The sequence below is a fragment of the Haliotis rufescens genome, unplaced genomic scaffold (assembly GCF_023055435.1).
Source record: "Haliotis rufescens isolate VD_foot unplaced genomic scaffold, xgHalRufe1.0.p SCAF_5, whole genome shotgun sequence".
NCBI classification, from domain to species: Eukaryota; Metazoa; Mollusca; class Gastropoda; order Lepetellida; family Haliotidae; genus Haliotis; species Haliotis rufescens.
In genome coordinates, this window is record NW_025964223.1 from 62106676 (window position 1) to 62130159 (window position 23484).

Here is a 23484-nt window from a genome sequence, read left to right on the forward strand (position 1 = left end):
TTCCTCATGATAAAGAAGTTGACATCCATAAATTCTCTTCCTGTGTATCCCTTCTAAATGACTTTCAAAGACTTGATATGTAGACATTACTTTTGTCTTTTTGAAAACTATGTCTGGGAGATGGGTTCTTGTTACCTCAGGCTAGTATTTATCTGAAAGCTATCAATCTATAAAACTATGTAGACATGGTAGACATAACTTTTGTCTTATTGAATAGTATGAATGGGAGATGGTTCTTATTACCTTTGGGCAAGTATTTATCATGATTGATCTGAAGGCTATAACTGAAACTACTCATATTTTGTATATCCCTGGACCCAAATATATATTACTTGCTGTTCCATTATGATATGAATATGTGTATTAATGTTACACCATGATACTAACATTCACTCTTACAGTTAGGGCTCAAACCATGCTAACATTCACTCTTACAGTTAGGGCTCAAACCATGCTAACATTCACTCTTACAGTTAGGGCTCTAACCATGCCAACATTCACTCTTACGGTTAGGGCTCTAACCATGCTAACCTTCACTCTCACAGTTAGGGCTCTAACCATGCCAACAGTCACTCTCACAGTTAGGGCTCTAACTATGCCAACATTCACTCTTACAGTTAGGGCTCTAACCATGCCAATATACACTCTCACACTTAGGGCTCTAACCATGCTAACATTCACTCTCACAGTTAGGGCTCTAACCATGCCAACAGTCACTCTCACAGTTAGGGCTCTAACTATGCCAACATTCACTCTTACAGTTAGGGCTCTAACCATGCTAAAAATGGTATCGATATACCATAGATACAATAAGTTCTGATAATAATATCCTGATACAATACACAGTAAAAACTTTGAGCTTTGCCATGTTAAGGGAATGGTAAGAGATCAAAGGAAAACATTGTTAGCATGTTTACTAAACATGATTCATGCAGCGACCAGTTACTGAATAATGTCTACAAAAACGATACAAGAGATGATAAAGTTCTGTTAACTGTATTTTGAGGTGAGAGAGGGTAAGGAAGGATGCTTGTTACATCCTTTAGGATGCAGGGCACTTGTAAGATCTTCAGGGGTTCCTGAGAATATTTAAGTATGCCAGCAAAAATTACACATTTGATCCATCTTTGAATATTATTTCAGAACGAGTGAGCAATATTCTCGCAGATGTAATTTAGAAAGTTTATCTCCTTCCTATTCACTGAGATTGATAATATTCATTTCAGTCTCTGTATTCTAGGGTTTATTTTGTGAATCTTACAGTATGTGTTCCTATGCCCATAAGGGGTGGTGGGGTACCACAGAGGTTAAAGCGTTCCCTCATCATGCTGAAGGTCTGGGCACGAGTCCCAACATGGGCTCAATGTGTGAAGCCAATGTCTGGTGTCCCCTGTCCTGATATTGCTGGAATAGTATTTAATGTGGTGTAAAAGCACGCTCACTCACTAACTCATTTTCCATGTGTTTTTCCAGTATTGTGGGAAGCTACGTTTAACGTTTAAGTTTGTTATAGCAAAATATGATTTCCCCAGACTGTCTCTAGAAATGCCATTATGATTTAACTTGCAATTAGCATTCTAATACATAAATGTCAAATCCTGGTTGTAATTTCTAATGCTGCCAGTGACATTAGAGATTCCGCATCAGACAATACTTCAGGTAAGGAAGAGAATTTATGGATGTCAACTTCTTTATCATGACATTTCAGTTGATATCCATAAATTCTCTTGCTTATGTGTATCACTTCTTAATGCCTTTCAAAGACTCAGTACTTCAGGTGGTAGAATACCCAGGTTGTCATGGTTATGAAGGAGTACCATAACTAGTCTGCATGGTTAGGAGCCTGTAAGGTCAGAGGGCAAAGTTATCATGGTACTATGGTTTAGCAGAAGTAATACCGGTATTTATGTCTCAATCTTGTGACACATGATATGTCAGGGTGACCACAGCCCTGCGGTTGTGCAACATTAGTTAGTGTTTGAGGAGAGGTCTGATCAATATTCTCCCGAACAGGCTGAAGAATAGTGATTCATCAAAGCCAAATATAAGGATCTGGCATCCTGGCTTACAATGAGATCAGTAGCACCATACCTCAGAGATGTGTACTTCACACAGCAGTGTTCCAAGTTAAGGCAGTCCTGGGTCCTTGAGGTTTGCTTATGTATTTTTTGAATCCAGGTACCGACCGCCTCCGTGGTCTAGTGGTAGAGCGTCCGCCCGGAGAGCGGAAGGTCCAGGGTTCGGTCCCGGGCCGCGTCATACAAAAAGACGTTAAAAAATTGTACTTGTTGTTACCCTGTCTGGCGCTCGGCATTAAGGGGCTAAAACAAGGACTGGTCGGCTCGGAGTCAGTATACTGTGTCTGAGTGGGGTATTCATGTTAATCCAGGTACCCCCTAAATTTTGCATATATGAAGTATGGTAATGACATTGACCACTAGACTTTCATGCTTAATTTCAAACACTGTATAGTGACTCTCATTCTGTTCAGATAAGACTCCATCATGAGCATATCTATGCCTAAATTAAGCCATGAGGTCACTATGCTGTTTATTCTGTATATGACTCCAACCACATAAAGATGGCACAGTGTGACTATTCTGGTGCTGACCAAACACAGATTGAGGGGTTGTGAAAATATCAGCAAGTTATTTTAAAATAAATAAATTTATGCTTTAAAAAGGGGGAATATGACATACCCCTGCATCTCCCCTCTGGACCCATATATAAGACCTTACTCAAAAAGTATTCAAAGCAACTTTTAACATTTCCACCCAACTCACTCACTTCCTTTCATTATCATGATCATATCTGTACACAAGTTAGACCATGAGTTCACCGACCCATGAAGATCCAGGGTAGAATAGTTCTTCAGCAACCCATTCTTGCCGTAAAAGGCGACTATGCTTGTCATAAGAGGCGACTAATGGGATCGGGTGGTCAGGCTGGCTGACTTGGTTGATGCATGTCATTGATCCCAATTGCGTGGATCGATGCTCATGATATCAATCACTGGATTGTCTGGTACAGAATCGATTATTTACACAGACCGCCGTCATATAGCTGGAATAATGCTGAGCGTGGCGTTAAACAACAAACAAACATGAGTTCACCAATCTGTTCATCATGTATAGCTTCCACCCACAGTCAGCTGACGCCAGTCTGACCCAGGGGGGAGGACCCGTGAAGATTCCAGGGTAGAATAGGTCTTCAGCAACCCATGCTTGCCGTAAAAGGCGACTATGCTTGTCATTAGAGGCGACTAATGGGATCGGGTGGTCAGGCTGGCTGACTTGGTTGATGCATGTCATCGATCCCAATTGTGTGGATCGATGCTCATGATATTAATCACTGGACTGTCTGGTCCATACTGGATTATTTACAGACCGCCGTCATAAAGCTGGAATATTGCTGAGTGCGGCGTTAAACTACAAACCAACCGTCCAAACAACCCGGAGGGGGGCAACCAACTCTTGCTTTCTTTAATCCCACTGGAATCACCTGTTCTATTTAATGTATTCAGTAATCAGTTTTACAATGTTTGTATGTCATCGTCTTGTAACTGTAAAGACACTTAAAGTATCTCTCTGTTAGTGTTGACTATCTTCACCTATTCAGGATCTGGTTCATACTTTGGAGAAGGAAGCCCAAATGCTTTTGTTTAATTGTTTAATCCTTTTCAGGATATTTTTATTCACGACAAGTCGGGTTCCTGTTCTGAGTCCTGGGGATCTAACTGTTGATCAAGTTCTACCCGTCGACTCAGACCTTGGCTGTTTTTTAGGTGAGATTTGTTTGTTATTTAATGCAGTATTCAGCATTCCCAGCTCTATGGTGGCAGCCTGTAAATAGTCAAGTCTGGGCCAGACAATCCAGTGATGTATAGAATGAGCAGTGATCCATGTGACTTGGGTACGATTGAATGCAATGAACCAAGTCACCAAGCCTGAGCATGCGATACCCTGAGTTGGCTCTTCTAAATGTCATTATGTTTCATGTTTGTCAGCACAATACCCATGGTTGTGTGTTTCGACAAAGTGTTGAGCGTCTAAGACCTGTATCACTACAGCTTGGGTTGTATTCTGGCCCTTCATCCGCTTCTCAAAGGGGACAACTTTTCTCAAAAACTATTGAAGTCAGAGAAATGAAATTTTACACCCTGATGTTACTGGTCATGATCTCAAATGAGTTCGAAACTTGGTGTCGTAAATTCATTTTTTACGGAGTCGTAACCCTTGCTCCGTGCTTTTCAACATAGTTTGTGTGTGTGTTAGTGTGTGTGTGTGTGGGTGGGGATGCGTATGTGTGTGTTAGTGTGTGTGGGTGTGGGTTGGGGTGCGTATGTGGGTGTATGTGTGTGTGGGTGGGGATGCGTGTGTGGGTGTGTGGGGGTGCATATGTGTGTGTTAGTGTGTGGGTGTGGGTGGGGGTGCGTATGTGTGTGTGGGTGTGTATGTGGGTGGTAATGTGTGGGTGGGTGTTAGTGTTAGAATGTGTGTGTTAGTGTTTGTGTGTTAGTGTGTGTGTGTGTGTGTTAGTGTAAGTGTGTGTGTGGTGTGTGGTAATGGGTGGGTGGGTGTTAGTGTGAGTGTGTGTGTTAGTGTGTTTGGTAATGTGTGCGTTGCTGTGTTTCCAGGACTGTATTGAAGCAGTTATAGATCTATCTAGACCTGCTCAAGGTCGGATATTGTCTCCATACCTCCAGAAAATGTCAGTAAAAGATACCAAATTGGAATTATAAAATACAGTAAAGAAGTTGACATCCATTAATTCTCTTCCTTATGTGTATCGCTTTTAAATGCCTTTCAAAGACAAGGAATTATAAACTTCTCAATTCATCTAATACAGTAAACTACAGTTATAATGAATTCAAAGGGACCACTAATTATACCCACAACCTTTTAGGTCGGGGGTATATAAGTTATACCAAGGTTCCGTCCGTCTGTCTGTGTCACTCCGAAAACTTTGTCCACGCGATTTCTCTTGAAGTATTCAGTAGATTCATCTCAAACTTAGTACATATAATCTTTGTCATATGGAGGGGTGCAGTCAAAAGAAAAAAATTGTTTTATTAATTTTCCATTTTTTAATGAATTTTTCAAACCCTAACCCTATCCATTATTTAATTTGAAACTACTGACACACTAGGCGGGTCAGGGTATTGGTGAGCCATGCTCACTTTTGCCCTTGTTTAAGTTGGGTTATAGCCGTAGTTCGTTATAAGCATATATATAGCATAAAAACTGCACATGGCCGGGTGAAAAAAAACAGTTTTTTATATCCGTCTGTTCGTTATAAGCGTTGTCGTTATAAACATAGTTTACTGTAACTCATAACTAAGTTTAAGTTTTTGTAGACGTTTCACATATCATTATGCATATTTCACTGATAACAGGGCCAATAAACATGATAAAGAGCAAGAGGTTTTAATGCTTAGGTTTTTATTATTTCATTGAATGGGACCTTGAAATACAATGTTGAAATAACTCTGACTTTAAGAAAATAAGACCTGAACAAATCCCAATTTTAAACCAAATAATGCGATTTTTCCCAAATTGATTGCCAGAGGGACTTAGTTCAGAAACCCAGATACAGCCCTGGACCCACAAAACAGAAATAATCAGATTCAGTGACCGTGAAATGCAAGGGCGTTCAGGTTACAGAACATAAATCTGCAATAGCTGGAAGATATAATATACTAGTATATATATATATTGATATGTGCAGTGATAATGTGGTAAAAATATTGGTACCATGGTTACTGGTTTGAGGCAGATTGTTACATTGGTTGCACATGCACTGACGAGGGGAGTGTATTGCCATCAGTATAATGTCAGCTGTGTCAGGGTGACCTGTGACAGATAGGGAGATTCTTGAGAGCATGTACACACATGCTGATTGATATGATGATATGATGATATGGTTGATTGTATTCGGCCAGGTGAAGGCAGTGACCTGAGTCAGGGTCGAACGTCGAAGTAATAGGTAAAGAACCTTTGATTGTGCAGACAGTCGTACTCTTATCGCAGGGCATGAAAGATGTAATCATATGTGCTTGAATTAAGAAATCTTGATCAACTAGTTTGATTTTGGAGGTCTGTTGACATTGAGTAGCATGTCACGTATCAGAATATCATGGACAATTACTGTGTATTCTGTGTTGATCTCCAGATGCTAATTTGGGCCGAATCTGTTGTCTGTCTGTCTGTCCGTCTGTCCCCTCTCTATCTCTCTCTCCCCCTCTCTCTCTCTCTCTCCCTCTCTCTCTCTCATTCAAATCAATATATTGTTTGCCTTTCATTTGGATGTTGATCTCCAGATGCTCATTTGGGCCGAATCTGTTGTCTGTCTGTCTGTCTGTCTGTCTGTCCCCCCTCTCTCTCTCTCTCTCTCTCTCTCTCTCTCTCTCTCTCTCATTCAAATCAATATATTGCTTGCCTTTCATTTGGATGTTGATCTCCAGATGCTCATTTGGGCCGAATCTGTTGTCTGTCTGTCTGTCTGTCTGTCCCCTCTCTCTCTCTCTCTCTCTCTCTCTCTCTCTCTCTCTCTCTCTCTCATTCAAATCAATATATTGCTTGCCTTTCATTTGGATGGCCCAATACTTCGTACAAATGTTGCACTTGCAATGAAAAACGTCATTATTACTGATTTTCTCATGTTTAGACAGTTTCTGCATTTTTTCAGGTGGCAGCTGTTCATGTGTGAAATGATTTGTATTGCAACATTTGGGCAGGCTGCTTCAAATTATTTTAGTATTATTATAACTTCTGGGATAGTTTTACTGACTACTGTGGTGTTACACATTTACATACCTACTGACCTGTTACTGTGATTTGTAGCACTTTAAGGAACCTGGGTGTCAATTGGTCCCCAGCAACCTATGCTTCTCAGGGACAACATATTTGTTGGGCTTGCTCCTTTTTAAACTTACTGGCCCTTCCCTGTACAAACTGGCCTTCAACTAAATGGTGGAAGCCGTGGAGTGGTCTAACCTGATATCGTGTAGCCACCTAGCGGAGCTCTGAACTCCTCACCCCTGAAACACCTTTTCCTGCACTCTGAGATTAAATCTGGGCTTCCATTTGCCTCAATCCGTTCTGATTTATGAGCAAATGTACACAACATTACAAAATGGCCAGTTCTCATTCTTCCAAGATGATCGACATATCTTTCATCCCCCTCAATATTTTCTCATCAAAACTACATGATTTACGAGCAGTGTCCAAATAAAAACATTAAAGGTACATGGAGACATTTTGACCATCTACGTTACATTTGAGCAAGCCCTTTGTAAATTTAACTGGCCATGGGCCAACTGGCCAGCAGTTAAATTGACCCCTTTTTTTGTACTAGGTGACTGGATGGTCTCTGAGATTCTGTTAAATGTATGTCATTGTACCCTGACATAAAGGGGCGTTGCTCATAATATCAACCATTGGGTTGTCCGGTCATATTTCTATGCTATGTTTAACTACAACCAAAGACATTTAGACAATTTTCTTGAAGCATTTGTGGAGTAGTGTCTATGCTGGATATTGTAGCTGTATTTGAGTACTCTTTCTTTATGTCTTGGTATTTTCCTAGGTACAGAATTACTTTGGCAATCAGAAACCAGTAATACAGGGCTAGAATTCCATGGCAGGGAGTAATCAGACATATCAGTGGAACTGGTGACATCACCTTCCATCCATCTCAGGGGGGCGGGGCGGGGAGCCTAGTGGTTAAAGCGTTCGCTCGTCACGCCGAAGACCCGGGTTCGATTCCCGACATGGGTACAATGTTTGAAGCCCATTTCTGGTGTCCCCCTCCAAGATATTGCTGGAATATTGCTAAAAGCGGCGTAAAACCATACTCACTCACTCACTCCATCCATTTCAACCATGCCTTGAGAAATGACAGTTGATTGTCAGACCAGGGATATAAGTCAGTTGGTCCGAGGTTAAAGATAGCCTGGGTGCTAGAATTTTCAGCTTTCGAGGCAATGCTAGGTGATGGGTGTCTTTGTATGTTGCACGTATGAAGTGGCCTATTCATGAAGCCGTCCTTATGGTATGATTGTCGTAAAGCTGTCGTAGCGATAAGATCTTAGCTAAGTCTATACTTGAAGCGCTAAGTTATCATAAGCTTACGAATAAAATCAAGACAGGGTCAGACTTTGGGTCGGTAAGATGGCGGACAACAGATGGATTCAACAAAATGATTCAGCCGTATGATGAACAACAGGTCCTAGAAGACCTTCACAAACATCGCACTCACCACTGATGAAAGAGGATCTGTGATTTTTAACTTCAAGACTTGTTTGGCCGTTTTGGTTTTTAGATGCACAAGATATGCATAAATAATTATTTTCTGTTAAATAAAATCAGTATGAATATGTAATCGATTGGCATAGTGCCCAACTGTTTTTACTGGTCCATGTGATTTTCACTAGCCTTGGGAGAGCATTGTTATTGCAGGCTGCTGGATGAAATAATATCGTAAACAATATCAGTTGAATGATCTCACTGTCCAACATTTAGACAAGTTGTAGATTGTTCTTTCTGAGGTTAAGCAGTGCACTCCTATCGTCCGTTTCATTAACAAATTATTTTGGACATATTGCAAGATGCAGATGAATGAAAAGAACGTTGTATGATGAGCAACCCCATGTGTAGCAATGTTACGACATACTCACGATATATGAGTGACTTCCCACCAACTTGCGATCATCGCGACTGATTTACGTATCGTTATTTTTCACATTTACGTTTTCCTTCGACATCTGCCTTTCCAATTCTATGTATTAGTCTTCAATGTTTGCTATATCTATCCACAATGGACAACAGCTTCATGATGGTGGTCTTCATTGATCAATTATACATAACAGTAACATGAGGAAACTGAATCTGTCAAAAACATTGAAACCATCATTAATAATAACAACATTGATTTTCAACAGTGGTTTGATTGTTCATCTTAAAATCTTTTAAATATTTAAATGATTACATGAATTTTAATCTTGGGATTGCCCTGAATAATCGATGATGGCATTGGGAAACTCCAAGGTTATTGTAACTCTGTCACAAGAGAGCTCACTGACTTAGCTAAGCGTTGTGTCGTAAGTAAGATAGTGTTGCGATAGGTTGAAGCTTCAGAATAGGTCCAATGGCAATCACAGTTTTAGTTACATGTGTCTAAGAATTGTCTTAGCTAAGACAGCTTCATGAAAATGCCATCAGGCTTGTAGTTAATGTTATAGGTTGCATTGCATACCTGTTAGACTTTGCGTTTGATTGACACCTGCACTTTAACTAATCCTGTCTGGACCACGCAAATCAGTGACTGGAAGCAATGAGCAATAGGTCACACATGAGCTTGACCTCCCGATCTAGTTTAGTTGTCTCTCACACAAGTATAGCCTGACCTCCCAATCTAGTTTAGTTGTCTCTCACACAAGTATAGCCTGACCTCCCAATCTAGTTTAGTTGTCTCTTACATTACTATAGGTGACTGTGGAACAATTCTTCCTGGAATCTCCATATTTTGGTGAAAGATTTGAAAGATGTAATTTTCATAATGATGATGATTGTTTGTATTTTCAGATTCTTCAAATACTGCCAAATCCAGTGACCATCCTCAAGGTTTGTATTTAGAAAGTGATATATGATTATTAATGTACACTGATGTATTCATGGCAGTGTTCCAGCAATAAGCATGGTATTTATAACTATAATAAGAACTCATCTCACATGCCATGTTTAAGTAAGATGTTTATGCAAGAGGTGAGGTCAGGTGAGGTGAAATGGGGTTTAACGTTGCGTCCAAGATTATTGCACTCATATAGTGACATGCATGCACGTGTGTGTGTGTGGCTGCTTGTACTAGCCCGGACTGATGCCGGATTTATAGTGATAGCTCACTGAGATACCATGCCGCAGTTTAACATGAATACCCAACTCAGACACAGTATACAGTATACTGACACAGTATACTGACAGTCCTTATTTTAGCCCCTTAATGTCGAGCGCAAGACAAGGTAACAACAAGTACCATCTTTTAATGTCTTTTGGTATGACACGGCCGGGAATTAAACCCCAGACCACTTGACCACGGAGGTGGTCTGTTTATTCAAGAACCAAAGGGCTTGTACACAAGAACACACAAATAAGTGTGCCAGAAATATCTTTTCCTTAAATCTGAAGTGAAGTATTCAATCAGTGTAAATTAAGTTAATACTGGCTCAGGTCTTAGTTATTTTTTGTGTGTAATTCAACTCTTGAGCAAAAAGATCGGAATGCATTTTTGGCCCTTACCGAATCAATGCAGCTGATTTACCAAGATAATATCTTGGCCTGTGGTGGTCTAGTGGATAGAGTGTCTGCCTGGAGGGATGAGGGTCAGTGGTTCAAACCCTGGGCGTGTCATTTCCACCCCCACAAACCCCCTTCAATGTTTAAACTTAGGATTACTCTTGAACTTAGCTTGACTGTCACCAGAACTATATTAAAAATAATCAATTATGACAACAAAATTCTTTATACTTTCTAACAATAAATTTTTCAGCATTTCAATTACGGTTAAAATCCAACCAACACAACCTGCTTCTGGAGTTGCCTCAACAACAATCAACAAGAGATCTCCTCGGGGAAATAAAGAGTGCAAAGGACTGTAAGCAGATTTCATTTCTATTTTCCCATTCCAATGATTACTTTAGTTTTTTCCCTACTTGCTTCCCGACATGTTCAATTTTATTCACGATTTCAGATTTTATGCAATATGTTCAATTAGTTCATAAGCCATATGCCAATCTTGCATTTATTCCATTACATTTCATTGATATGCTACAACAGATACTGTTTATGCTGATGCTGGTTACCATGGTTACAGCAAAACATGTTTTGTTTCAGTGTACACCCAGAATGCAGGATTCGGTTCTCCACCGACCTTCAGCTGGCTGAGCAAGTATTGCAGTCGGAGCAGTGGAACAACTAACCCTTTCCAAGATGACGTGTTTGACCCTCTGGCACACATGAATCTCACCAGCAATGGTGTAGGACAGACAGGTATGTGGTGACACCGTGTGACCATCTTCCCATGGCACAGGGAGTTCACTGACTGTAAAAGTCCAGTTTCTTCCCATGTATCTACGCAATACATATGAATTGGTGCGGGGGATATAGAAACGGGCTCCGTCCATCCGTTATGTTTCGTTTTGGGAGCATAACTCAGAAACCGTTCAATATTTTTTCAAGAAACTTTGCAGGTCTGTCAAGTACATGCTGAACTGGTGCCTTTTGCTATTAAGAAATTTAAGAAATTTGTATTTCTTACGTTTCCATGCCAACAAGATGGACTTTGGTTCTGTGAGGGTAGGGTTCATTTCCGGAGTATAACTCATAAACCGTTCAATATTTTTTCATGAAACTATGCAGGTCTGTCAGGTACATGCTGAACTGGTGCCTTTTGCTATTTAGAATTTTTAGAAATTTTTATATTTTAAGTTTACATGGCAACAAAATGAACTTAGGTTCTGTGAGGGTAGGGTTCATTTCCGGAGTATACCTCATAAACCGTTCAATATTTTTGCATGAAACTTTGCAGGTTTGTCAGGTACATGCTGAACTGGTGCCTTTTGCTATTTAGAAATTTTAGACATTTATATTTTTTACGTTTCCATGGCAACAAGATGGACTTAGGTTCCAAACTCTTCTTTTTTTTACAATTTCCATGACAAGTTCCACCTCAGTTAAAAAAGGTTAGGGTTTGTTTAGATTTTATTATGTCATAAATTCTGCAACAGGGGCGGGGGATATAGCCACGTTAGTGGCAAACTCTTGTTTGTTCCTAAAATACTGTAGCTTAAAAAAGTAATAAGAAGTCAAAATGTAATTTTGTCACCCATAAGGTCCTATATTTCATGGTTGGTCACACATGTCTTTACGGGTCTCCACATATAAAACAGTGTGGTAAAACATAGGTTGGTAGTGATGTTGTTTAAGGCAGGAGTGTGTGAAGCAATATTTCCACTCTATCACTGTGGCCTCTAACTAAACAAGTTTGTGTGTTTGTTGTTTAAACCACAGTAAGCACAAAGCAATATTCCACCTATATCACCCCGTAAATAATAAAATCTAGACCAGACAAACCAGTGATTAATATTTTGTTGGGGGTACGATGAAGCACAATCAACTAAGTCGCCATGTCTGACAAGTTGCCCCATGAAACCATCTGATGACTAGCATAGTTTGCTGGGAAGCAGTTCTAAGCCAGGCTCTTCAACAGGGGCACCTCTTTATTGACATTTGATGTGAAGGATTTGTAAATAAATGTGACGAAACCCTTTCCAAAATCATTAGAAATCTCCATTGTTCAGTTCTGACTATATCTGAAACATGTGTTTTTGAATCACTATGAAATAGAGAGACCAGGTTTTCGCTAAATGGTGAGCTTATCCTGCCCCACTGGTGGCACCCATCATAAACACATGCAAAGGCAAGTCAATTGTTCACCTGAAAAAACATGGGATCATATGGGACAAGTCAAAATGGGTGAATAGCATTCAACATTATTTTTCTGACTGATGCATCAAATTTGGAAATGTCCTCCACATGTCTACCATATAACATTTTGAAAGCTTTACTTAGAGCTTGAATGTTGTAACCCTGGGCCCCGTTCCACAAAGTAATGTTAGTGCTACAACGATCGTGAGCCTTTGATAAAGCATAGGAGTTAAGATCACTAGTTTTGAATAAGAGTCATATGGCACTCTTTAAGATCTACGTAGAGAGACCATGTCACCATGTCTGACAACCCGACCCTCAGAGTCGCCTCATGACTAGCATCGGCTACTGGGGACCTGTTTTGTTTTAAGCTGGAATCTACCACAGGGACACACAAGTGACTCCCTCACCCCATTTATTCACAAATGATGTGAAGGATTTTAGACATCATTTTGTTTCAGTGAATGTTGCAACTGCTGAAAAACAAGGTTTTGACGACGACTTCAGCAACATGCTGACTCTGAATGCTTCCAATCTGGCCATCAGCCAGAGCAGGGAGTCGCTTGACATGCTGGACCGGGACGAGGATGAGCCTGATACGGTCTACAACATTCAGAAGCAGCTGGGGATCGGCTACGGCCTGGATCTGCCGGTCGGACAGAAATCTGTGACAACCAGGGAGGTGTTCGTGAAGCGCTACATGGCACAGAGAGAGGTGGAGTTCACCAATATAGAGAAACTGAGGTGAGAAGCTGATCATAGTTGACTCATTTAGTTTATGTCCTTGAGGGACATAGTTGAAATTTTCAACAGGAATGTTTAAAAAATATATTTGAAAATCTAGAAATAGGAAAAGTCTGACCTAATTATTATTATTATTATTATTAAACCACAGGTATCTAGGTACTAGTATCATCGTTAAGTATATGATAAACTATTCTACATTCATGTAGAAAGTAATATATGTGAATTAGTGAATGGATTACCTTCATGCAGTCAGTAAACTGTCTGTGTGTGTTTATCTGTGTCTGCCTGTCTGCCTGTCTGTCTGTCTGTCTGTCTGTGTGAGAGTGAGTAAGAGTGAACGAGCAAGATTGTATACCTTCATTTATAACATATGTACAAAGCGATGCATTCAAGTGATCAACATTGATTAATCTTTTGTAATAATATCGCTTTTCAATAATAATATCGCAATCAGTGTCTAAAGATTCAGTGAAGTATTTGAAAGTAAATTTTCTATTTCGTCCTATATTTGAATGAATTTCAGCCCTACCTGCAGGTATATTGCAGCCTTAGTCTACCTCCTTATTTCCAGGGTGTTTTGTGGCACGTGGAATGTAAACGGACAGTCCCCAAAGGAGTCCCTCAAGGAATGGCTGGCGATGGATGACGAACCTCCGGATATATATGCTATAGGGTATACCATTAAATGTTTATGTAACATTATATCATAATGAACATTTGTATGCATGGATGATGCTTTTACCATTATTTACTTCATGTAAGATTTCATGTCGGAGTTCTGAAGAGAGACATTTTACAGGGTCCTCTCTCCATGTTAGATTTCATGTCAGGGTTCTAAAGGGAGACATTTTACAGGGCCCTCTCTCCATGTTAGATTTCATGTTGGGGTTGTGAAGGGAGACATTTTACAGGGTCCTCTCTCCATGTTAGATTTCATGTTGGGGTTGTGGAGGGAGACATTTTACAGGGCCCTCTCTCCATGTTAGATTTCATGTCAGGGTTCTAAAGGGAGACATTCTACAGGGTCCTCTCTCCATGTTAGATTTCATGTTGGGGTTGTGGAGGGAGACATTTTACAGGGCCCTCTCTCCATGCTAGATTTCATGTCGGAGTTCTGAAGGTAGACATTTTACAGGGCCCTCTCTCCATGTTAGATTTCATGTTGGGGTCGTGGAGGGAGACATTTTACAGGGCCCTCTCTCCATGTTAGATTTCATGTTGGGGTCGTGGAGGGAGACATTTTACAGGGCCCTCTCTCCATGTTAGATTTCATGTTTGGGCTGTGAAGGTAGACATTTTACAGGGCCCTCTCTCCATGTTAGATTTCATGTTGGGGTCGTGGAGGGAGACATTTTACAGGGCCCTCTCTCCATGTTAGATTTCATGTTGGGGTCGTGGAGGGAGACATTTTACAGGGCCCTCTCTCCATGTTAGATTTCATGTTTGGGCTGTGAAGGGAGACATTTTACAGGGCCCTCTCTCCATGTTAGATTTCATGTTGGGGTCGTGGAGGGAGACATTTTACAGGGCCCTCTCTCCATGTTAGATTTCATGTTGGGGTCGTGGAGGGAGACATTTTACAGGGTCCTCTCTCCATGTTAGATTTCATGTTGGGGTTGTGAAGGGAGACATTTTACAGGGCCCTCTCTCCATGTTAGATTTCATGTTGGGGCTGTGAAGGTAGACATTTTACAGGGCCCTCTCTCCATGTTAGATTTCATGTTGGGGTTGTGAAGGGAGACATTTTACAGGGCCCTCTCTCCATGTTAGATTTCATGTTGGGGTTGTGAAGGGAGACATTTTACAGGGCCCTCTCTCCATGTTAGATTTCATGTTGGGGTTGTGAAGGGAGACATTTTACAGGGCCCTCTCTCCATGTTAGATTTCATGTTGGGGTCGTGGAGGGAGACATTTTACAGGGCCCTCTCTCCATGTTAGATTTCATGTTGGGGTTGTGAAGGGAGACATTTTACAGGGCCCTCTCTCCATGTTAGATTTCATGTCAGGGTTCTAAAGGGAGACATTTTACAGGGTCCTCTCTCCATGTAAGATTTCATGTTGGGGTTCTAAAGGGAGACATTTTACAGGGTCCTCTCTCCATGTAAGATTTCATGTTGGGGTTGTGAAGGGAGACATTTTACAGGGTCCTCTCTCCATGTTAGATTTCATGTCAGGGTTGTGAAGGGAGACATTTAACAGGGCCCTATCTCCATGTTTGATTTTATGTCAGGGTTCTAAAGGGAGACATTTTACAGGGTCCTCTCTCCATGTTAGATTTCATGTAAGGGTTGTGAAGGGAGACATTTTACAGGTCCTCTCTCCATCTTAGATTTCAGGAACTAGATCTGAGTAAGGAGGCATTTATATTCACGGACTCTGCGAGGGAAGCAGAATGGCAAAAAGCTGTGAAGAACTATCTCCACCCTAAGGCAAGGTATCGGAAAGTAGGTTCTGTCAGACATTCCCATTCTAGTTCGACACTCTGCAAATTCGTTTGTTGTACAAGCCAATGAAGAGGAGGAACAAGTGCTAACCTCAGTGGCATTGATTGTTGCTCGTGTAGCAGATCAGTAGCTTGCCTGACCCCATTTGATTATCCTTTTACCTTCTTTGACTTTTCAATTTGTGTTTGTTCATCGAAGTATGAACCTTCATAGGTTGTGGGCCAAACTGAAGGGATGTCAGAACTCGGTACCTCGAACGATTTTTTGTTTACCCTGACAATTTTCAACAACCGGCATTACTGCAGAAAAAAGTTGTCAATTACTGTTTACAATGTTTACAAAAAAACTGACTTAAGGATTAAGTTGTCTAAATGACCAAGGACATAGGTTCTGTATTTATTGGTGCTAGGGATTCCCAGGGTTTCCCCAGGAATGTGGAACTAGTTGAATAAAAATTCTATCAAGATTAATATCCTGGTGTCATTTGCAAGGCAAAGATTCCTATCAGCAGTAATATCACCATCTGTCTCTCTTAATAACAACTTAGCACAGGATCGCTCATGAACATAATGAGTGTAATCTGATTGGACAGCTATTTTTAGCGGCATGTCTTTCGGATACTGTTCAAAATCAACAGTGATAGCAAAAGGGTCCAGGGTCCATCATTGAGATATAATACACTGGATAATTGAGGATGGCTTGCCCAAATTATATCATTTACAGGCCTCAGGGAAACAGTTGGAACACTGATAGGCTAAAAAAAAATAGTCTTGGTTCTCAGGCACCGTCCGCATCATCATAAAGTCTGCGGCATGTTTTGTTTTTATTTCCATTTTTAAAAAAATATAAAAATCCTAATACTTAAAAACAATGTGATCCAGTATAGCACAAAGTTACTTCCCTTTACATGTGCACTGCTTTACTGCACATCTCGTGTTATGGTCATGGTGGCAATAGGAGTTTGTATACTTGTTTATGTAGGGAGGCCCTTTCCCATGTTGATGGTACACAACTGTTTATCTCATTATATACTAGGTTGAACAAGGCAACAAAAAAAACACACCGCCCGTCCACACTATATTTTCAAAAGTCATTGCCTCAGAACCAATTCTTTTATTTTTTTAAGCCTGTACACAACATTTACAGATTCACAATGCCAATTTGCTTAATTAATTCATTAGTAGAAATTATTTTGATCATGATGTTGGTAAGCGCCTTACAAAATTCAGGTTGTAAAGTTATTGATCTGTCTGTGAAAATGACAATGGTAGAGCTGAAAAAACTACTTAGATACTGGCATTGAAAAATGGTTGAGTTTCTCTTTGCATGATTGGAAGAAAAAGTAACAGCACTTCCTGGCTTATCACAATGATTTCTTACATATATATAATTTACTATTGCCATATATTGAATAATTTTATTTGATTTTCCTTGATGTTATTAATGGGTTATTTTATTTCTGTCTCATGAAGGTGAAGTCGTGTCGACTTGTTGGGATATTGCTGATCATCTATATACAGGAGAAACACAAGCCAAACTTACACTTCCTAGATTCAGACCAGGTTGCCACGGGGATCATGGGAATCATGGTTAGTTACGCATAGCAACCGATCAGATCATCAAATATGAGTATTGATTGAAAATAATCAGTGAAAGAGGGATTTTGGTGGTATGAAGATTCCGGAAAAGATCTGAGTTAGATTTGGTCTTTAGCAATCCATGCTTGTCTTTAGTGGTGACTAACAAGATTGTGTGGTCAGGCTTGCTGACTAGGTTCATGCAAGGTATGGTATCCCAATTGTGTTTGTTGATGCTCATGATGTTAATCACTGGATTGTCTGGTCAAGACTTGATTATTTACAGATTGTCATGTAGCTGGAACCATGCTGAGTGCGGCCTTCAGCAAACAAACAAAGATTAGTCCTTTAATTTAGAACAAACAAACAGACAAACTAAGATAAGTACATTAAGTTCGAACATTTAACTGCTGCATGTAATGGTTCAACAAAATTGACATGCACCTTGAATCATGTTTAAGCAGGTGCTTCATGGAAACAAAATAATGCTAGCATGTGTGGTGTGCTGTAAGTCACAGAATCAATGTGTGTATGAAATTATTTCAAGGAGTATCCCTTATTTAAGAGGAAGCATATAGTGGCAACTATTTTGGATTGGGTGGTCAGACTTCATAACATGGTCGATTGCACGTCATCACCTGATGGTGTGGGATGTTGTTCGTAATATTAACCGCTGCTAGTTATTTAAGAATTGACTTCAACATTTATTGTGTTGATAATCGCTTATTTAATCATAAACACAAAAACGATGTAAACAACAATACGAAATCAGTGACATTGTACCCCACTTTAATGCCCCTCAAGCCACGTCCGTTCTGTTATCAGCTGTTAGTCCATAGTGGGCGTAGCCTGAAGTAAAATAATTACTTGTTTGGCCAATCAAATGCCACGGAATCAATTACAGTTTATTATTTCAGGGTAACAAGGGAGGCGTCGGTATACGTATGAGTGTCCATAACACATCCTTCTGTTTCATCAACTCACATTTAGCCGCACACCAGGAAGAGTTTGAGAGGAGGAATCAGGTACGTGTTGTAAATGTTGAAAGTCATGTGCGCTTATATTGTAGCAGTTTGTGAAAGTCATGTGCGCTTCTATTGTAGCACTTTGTGAAAGTCATGTGAGCTTATATTGAAGCGGGGCGGTCGGGTAGCCTAGTGGTTAAAGCGTTCGCTCGTCATGCCGAAGACCCGGGTTCGAATCCCGACATGGGTACAATGTGTGAAGCCCATTTCTGGTGTCCCCCGCCGTGATATTGCTGGAATATTGCTAAAAGCGGCGTAAAATCATACTCACTCACTCATTATATTGTAGCACTTTGTGAAAGTCATGTGAGCTTATATCATAGCACTTTGTGAAAGTCATGTGAGCTTATATCATAGCACTTTGTGAAAGTCATGTGAGCTTATATTGTAGCACTTTGTGAAAGTCATGTGAGCGTATATCGTAGCACTTTGTGAAAGTCATGTGAGCTTATATCGTAGCACTTTGTGAAAGTCATGTGCACTTATATTGTAGCACTTTGTGAAAGTCATGTGAGCTTATATCGTAGCACTTTGTGAAAGTCATGTGAGCTTATATCATAGCACTTTGTGAAAGTCATGTGAGCTTATATTGTAGTGCTTTGTCCGTCCATCCAGTGATAAGTCTGTCAGTCTTTTTTTAACATTTTCGACATCACCTTTCGCACATCTATGAACATGGTGAAGCTGAGACTCTGTATGATGATCTCAGTGTGCTTCTACAGAATACTTGGCCACCATGGCAGCCATATTTACAGTGGTTGTCAGTGAGTATCCCTCGCGTATAAGCAAATGAGTATAACTGACTATACATTTTACGCTTATGTAAGTCATGAGGCTAAAAAAGCTTAAAAATAATAATATATTTTATTCCAGTAAGTTAAGAGCAAGGCTAGGGTCTCTGTCAAATTAGTGATCACCATTTGATTATGTCTTTCACTAATGGTTTTGATGTTTTTGTATACAGACTTTTCACAGGCTTGAAAATTGAATTTGTTGTCTGTTGAAAAATCCGTGAATTGAGGTTCTGTTGTGAAAAGGCCTAGAAAATAGATGATGTATCTTCAGAAACTCAATTTTCTACCCAAATTCCATTACAAATAAATTACTTAAAATAAATGTATTTTTTTCATGATTTCAAATCTGTACCAACAGGGGGCGGTTGGGTAGCCTTGTAGTTAAAGCGTTCGCTTGTCAAGCTGAAGACCTGGGTTCGATTCCTGACATGGGTACAATGTGTGAAGGCCATTTCTTAAATTTTGAAAAGATGATTTACTATTTTCCAGATAACTTTGTTTATCATATTGGTTCGAAAAAATCCAAATTGACCAACAAAATAACTTGGCCACGACAGCACTTGATATTATTAGTCATTTTCTACCACTCACAGTTACTACAAATAAATTAACAACAATCCCCCCTGCCACATAACAATTTATTACCAACAAATACCCTACATCAAGGCCATAAATTCCTGTTTAATCACTCTAAATGTCACTAAATAATCACACTAAATGTTTTTTTAAATATATTTTCAACACACCTCATATTCACTACCAAACATATCTTGACCCGTGAAGATTCCGGGGTAGAATAGGTCTTCAGCAACCCATACTTGCCGTAAAAGGCGACTATGCTTGTCGTAAAAGGCGACTAACGGGATCGGGTGGTCAGGCTCGCTGACTTGGTTGATACTTGTCATCGATCCCAATTGCGTGGATTGATGCTCATGATGCCAATCACTGGATTGTCTTGTCCAGACTCGATTATTTTACAGACCGCCGTCATATAGTTGGAATATTGCTGAGTGCGGCGTTAAACAACAAACAACCAAACCAACCAACAAACCAAACATATCTTATAGTTGTGAGGAAAGCCCTACCTACAACTGATTAATATGCCTCAAGAGTGATTAAAAATGGTTCAGATGAGAATTTTCAGTTTTACACCACTTTTATTAATATTCCAGCAATATCATGGCAGGTGACATTGTACCCATGTGGCGGGAATCAAACCAGGGTCTTCAGCCTGACAAGCTAACACTTTCACCCCTAGGCTAGCTACCCCATTGCCCCAGTGATTTGAAGATGAGAAATAGATTTAGAATATTTTTAATGTTTCGTCTGTGAACATTTCAGGATTATCGAGACATTGACTCCAAGATGAAATTCAAGCAATTTTCACCACCATTAACAATTAAAGAACATGAGTAAGTATCTATTTTGGCAATTGTTTGTCTGAAATCTTTAAAGTGATGATGATGCAAATAATGATGACAATTTATTAATTGACAAATAAATCAAGATTTAATGATTATCATAATACATTTCCTTGTGAAAGTATATCATTGACAAAGTGTTAACTCTTTATGTGTTTTTTATCCATTGTCTAATCTGCTAAAATGTCTTTTTATATATAATGTTTTCTTGTACATTTGTGAATTTTTGTTTTTAATTCTGTTTTGTACTGTATAGCTAATGTTCCTATGAAAATGTACTATAATCAAGATAATAACTAACATGTCTAACGTTAAGTAACGCTTCTTGAATCTTGTATAATCCAGATACGTTTGAGGAGCTGATTTTCACATTAGAATTTGTTTATAGAAAATGCCCTTTGTTTCAGCATCACCTTCTGGATAGGAGATCTGAACTACCGTATCCATGGCATGCCCATTGACGAAGTCAAGTACAATATCAGCAACGCCCTCTTTGGTAAACTGCTCCCACATGACCAGGTATGTTGGAGTTACCTCCCTTTCCTCACCCACACAGTGCCAGTGTTGATAAATAGAGGTTAACACGAGAGAGTGTTTGGGGATGGTAAATATCCTGCATTAAGAATAAACATTGTATTTAGCGAGCCTTGGTGAGCTAAATACATAGTGTTTATTCCTAATACAGTGTACACTAAGTCAGATGTACACACAGCGACAAAACGAAACAAGGTAACAATTCAAACATATTTCGGCAGAAATCCAACTATTTTAATTTGTGGAAAAGGTTTCAAGCCGCAGAGGTCTACAAGCACAGATCCCATACTGATCCCGCTTGGCTGGGCCTAGTGCCCTCGCTAAATTGTTTCAAAATATATATCTCCAATGTTACCCAAACTTATAAAATGCCTTAGCTACGTCACAGTTAGACACTGATTTTCAGTATATTGGACTGTTCTTTCAATAATGATAGCAATTATCCCTGTAGTTTATCCAGATTCCCGATGGTTAATTCTGACTCTATCGCCGAATGACAACGGCGACGCCATGTTTGTTTATAAACACTGGAAGAAGCCTTTTTGACGTTTGATATTTGCATCACTATCCGCATATGACCCCAATGGATATCGTTTTTATCTGTTGGCTTTATCCTGCCGAGAAACCTACCCATTACATGATAAACCACTTTATCCTCAGTAGTTCAAAAAATTCTTTGCAGAGGTAATAGTGTGTAGTGAAGAGAAACCCATTTGTCATCTTGATTAAATTTGTCCAAAATCTCCAAGATTTGAATCCAAGAAATCCTTTTGAATCTTTGTGACATGTCCGTGGCACTTTTTTCAACCTCTGTTGTGTGCCGTTTGCTTTGATATCATACTAGCCTTGAGACCCGTGAAGTTCCGGGGTAGAATAGTTCTTCAGCAATCCATGCTTGCCGTAAAAGGCGACTATGCTTGTCGTAAGAGGCGACTAATGGGATCGGGTGGTCAGGCTGGCTGATTTGGTTGATGCATGTCATCGTATCCCAATTGCTTGAATCAATGGATTGTCTGGTCCAGACTGGATTATTTACAGACCGCCGTCTGGAATATATTGCTGAGTGCGGGGTTAAACACCAAAGAAACAAACAAGCCTTGAATAAAAGATTTTGGAGATTTATTTGTAGTTATGACTTGTTTGGGAATGTCAAAATACATCCTGTGAAAGTTAAACATAAATAAACAGAGTTTTTATAAGACTAAAATTTAATTAAAATTTACATCAGGTTGCCAGGAGTATAAAAAACATTGCTATTGGTTGGTCTTTTCCCCTTTATTTCTAGGGGATCATACTCATTAAATATTTCTATGTAACTAAAATTTTGTTGTGACTAGCAAATACACAATGTAGTAATGTTTGAATTTTAAATTTAATATTTTTCTAAAATGAAAGAGCTAGTGGCAAAGTATGCTGTTTAATAGGCATTTCTTAGAAGCCATGATTTACGGTTTGAGAAGGTATATGTGTTATGCAGCATGTTTGATACGTTGTCTTATTATTTTCTAGCTGTACATGCAACTGGGCAAGTCGGATGTGTTCAGTGGCTATTCAGAAGGGGCCATTCATTTCACGCCAACGTACAAATATGACACTGGAACAGACAATTTTGACACAAGGTATGCACAGTGCTGTCACACATCTCACTACAGTCAAGTCTCGTTTATCCGACAATCGGCTCATCCGACACAAATGATGGGAACCGATTAAATCAGTGCTATTTAGACCCGTTAATCTGATAGTCTCGCACTCCGATTCCGACACACCTAATTTGCAACAAATTGCTGAAATTGCTCATTAATCAGTCTCTTTAATCCGACACAGTGATCAGCTTACTCCGTGGTCATCTGCCCGGAGTACATAACCCCGTGTTTTGATGCGAGACAAGTGGCGAGTAGCTGCATATTTAAACGGCTGCAAAGATTAATTTGCTTAACAATAAACAATTACTGCTTTAAATAAACAAAATAGGATTAATCACATGTCTAGATTACCTTAATCTCATTAAAATCGGGTACAAGTTCTCGCTACCGCTGAGAACATCCCATTACAGGACACGTCAGAAGGACCATTCGCGAACTTTGACCGACCAATGAAATTACTAACAGGAAATCAACATTAGCCACTAAGAAAGCAGCTTTCTAAGCATGTGGCAAATTGGCGACTTCCATTCCAGACTATGCTTCAAAAAGTATTTGAAATCAGTCATTCAGTCTGTAACAGTAGTTTTGTGTTAAACTTTAGAGGTTTCATGATTAGAAAACATATTCCGCGAACAATGTAACACAACAATATGAATATTTCCTTTTTCCTTTTTTATTACAACATGTTTGAATCGTTATCCAATTTTCGATCACGAACGTTGATAATACCTAATTTCGTTTATCTGACATACTCATAATCCAACATAATCATATGCAACCCACAATGTCGGATTAACAGGACTTGACTGTACAATGT

The 23484-nt window shown here is 39.6% G+C and overlaps 1 protein-coding gene across 1 annotated transcript in view; it reads left to right on the plus strand.

Moving 5' to 3' along the window:
• The window catches only part of LOC124143869 (inositol polyphosphate 5-phosphatase OCRL-like), a 65923-nt gene that overhangs the window by 4383 nt on the left and 38056 nt on the right, over positions 1-23484 (plus strand). The window contains exons 3-14 of the mRNA XM_048384472.1: positions 3684-3784; positions 9585-9623; positions 10546-10650; positions 10890-11045; positions 12944-13226; positions 13801-13902; positions 15559-15673; positions 17146-17262; positions 18168-18275; positions 20411-20481; positions 20898-21009; positions 22534-22643. Coding sequence (XP_048240429.1) covers positions 3684-3784; positions 9585-9623; positions 10546-10650; positions 10890-11045; positions 12944-13226; positions 13801-13902; positions 15559-15673; positions 17146-17262; positions 18168-18275; positions 20411-20481; positions 20898-21009; positions 22534-22643 — 1419 coding nt within the window. The remainder of the gene's footprint in view (positions 1-3683; positions 3785-9584; positions 9624-10545; positions 10651-10889; positions 11046-12943; positions 13227-13800; positions 13903-15558; positions 15674-17145; positions 17263-18167; positions 18276-20410; positions 20482-20897; positions 21010-22533; positions 22644-23484) is intronic.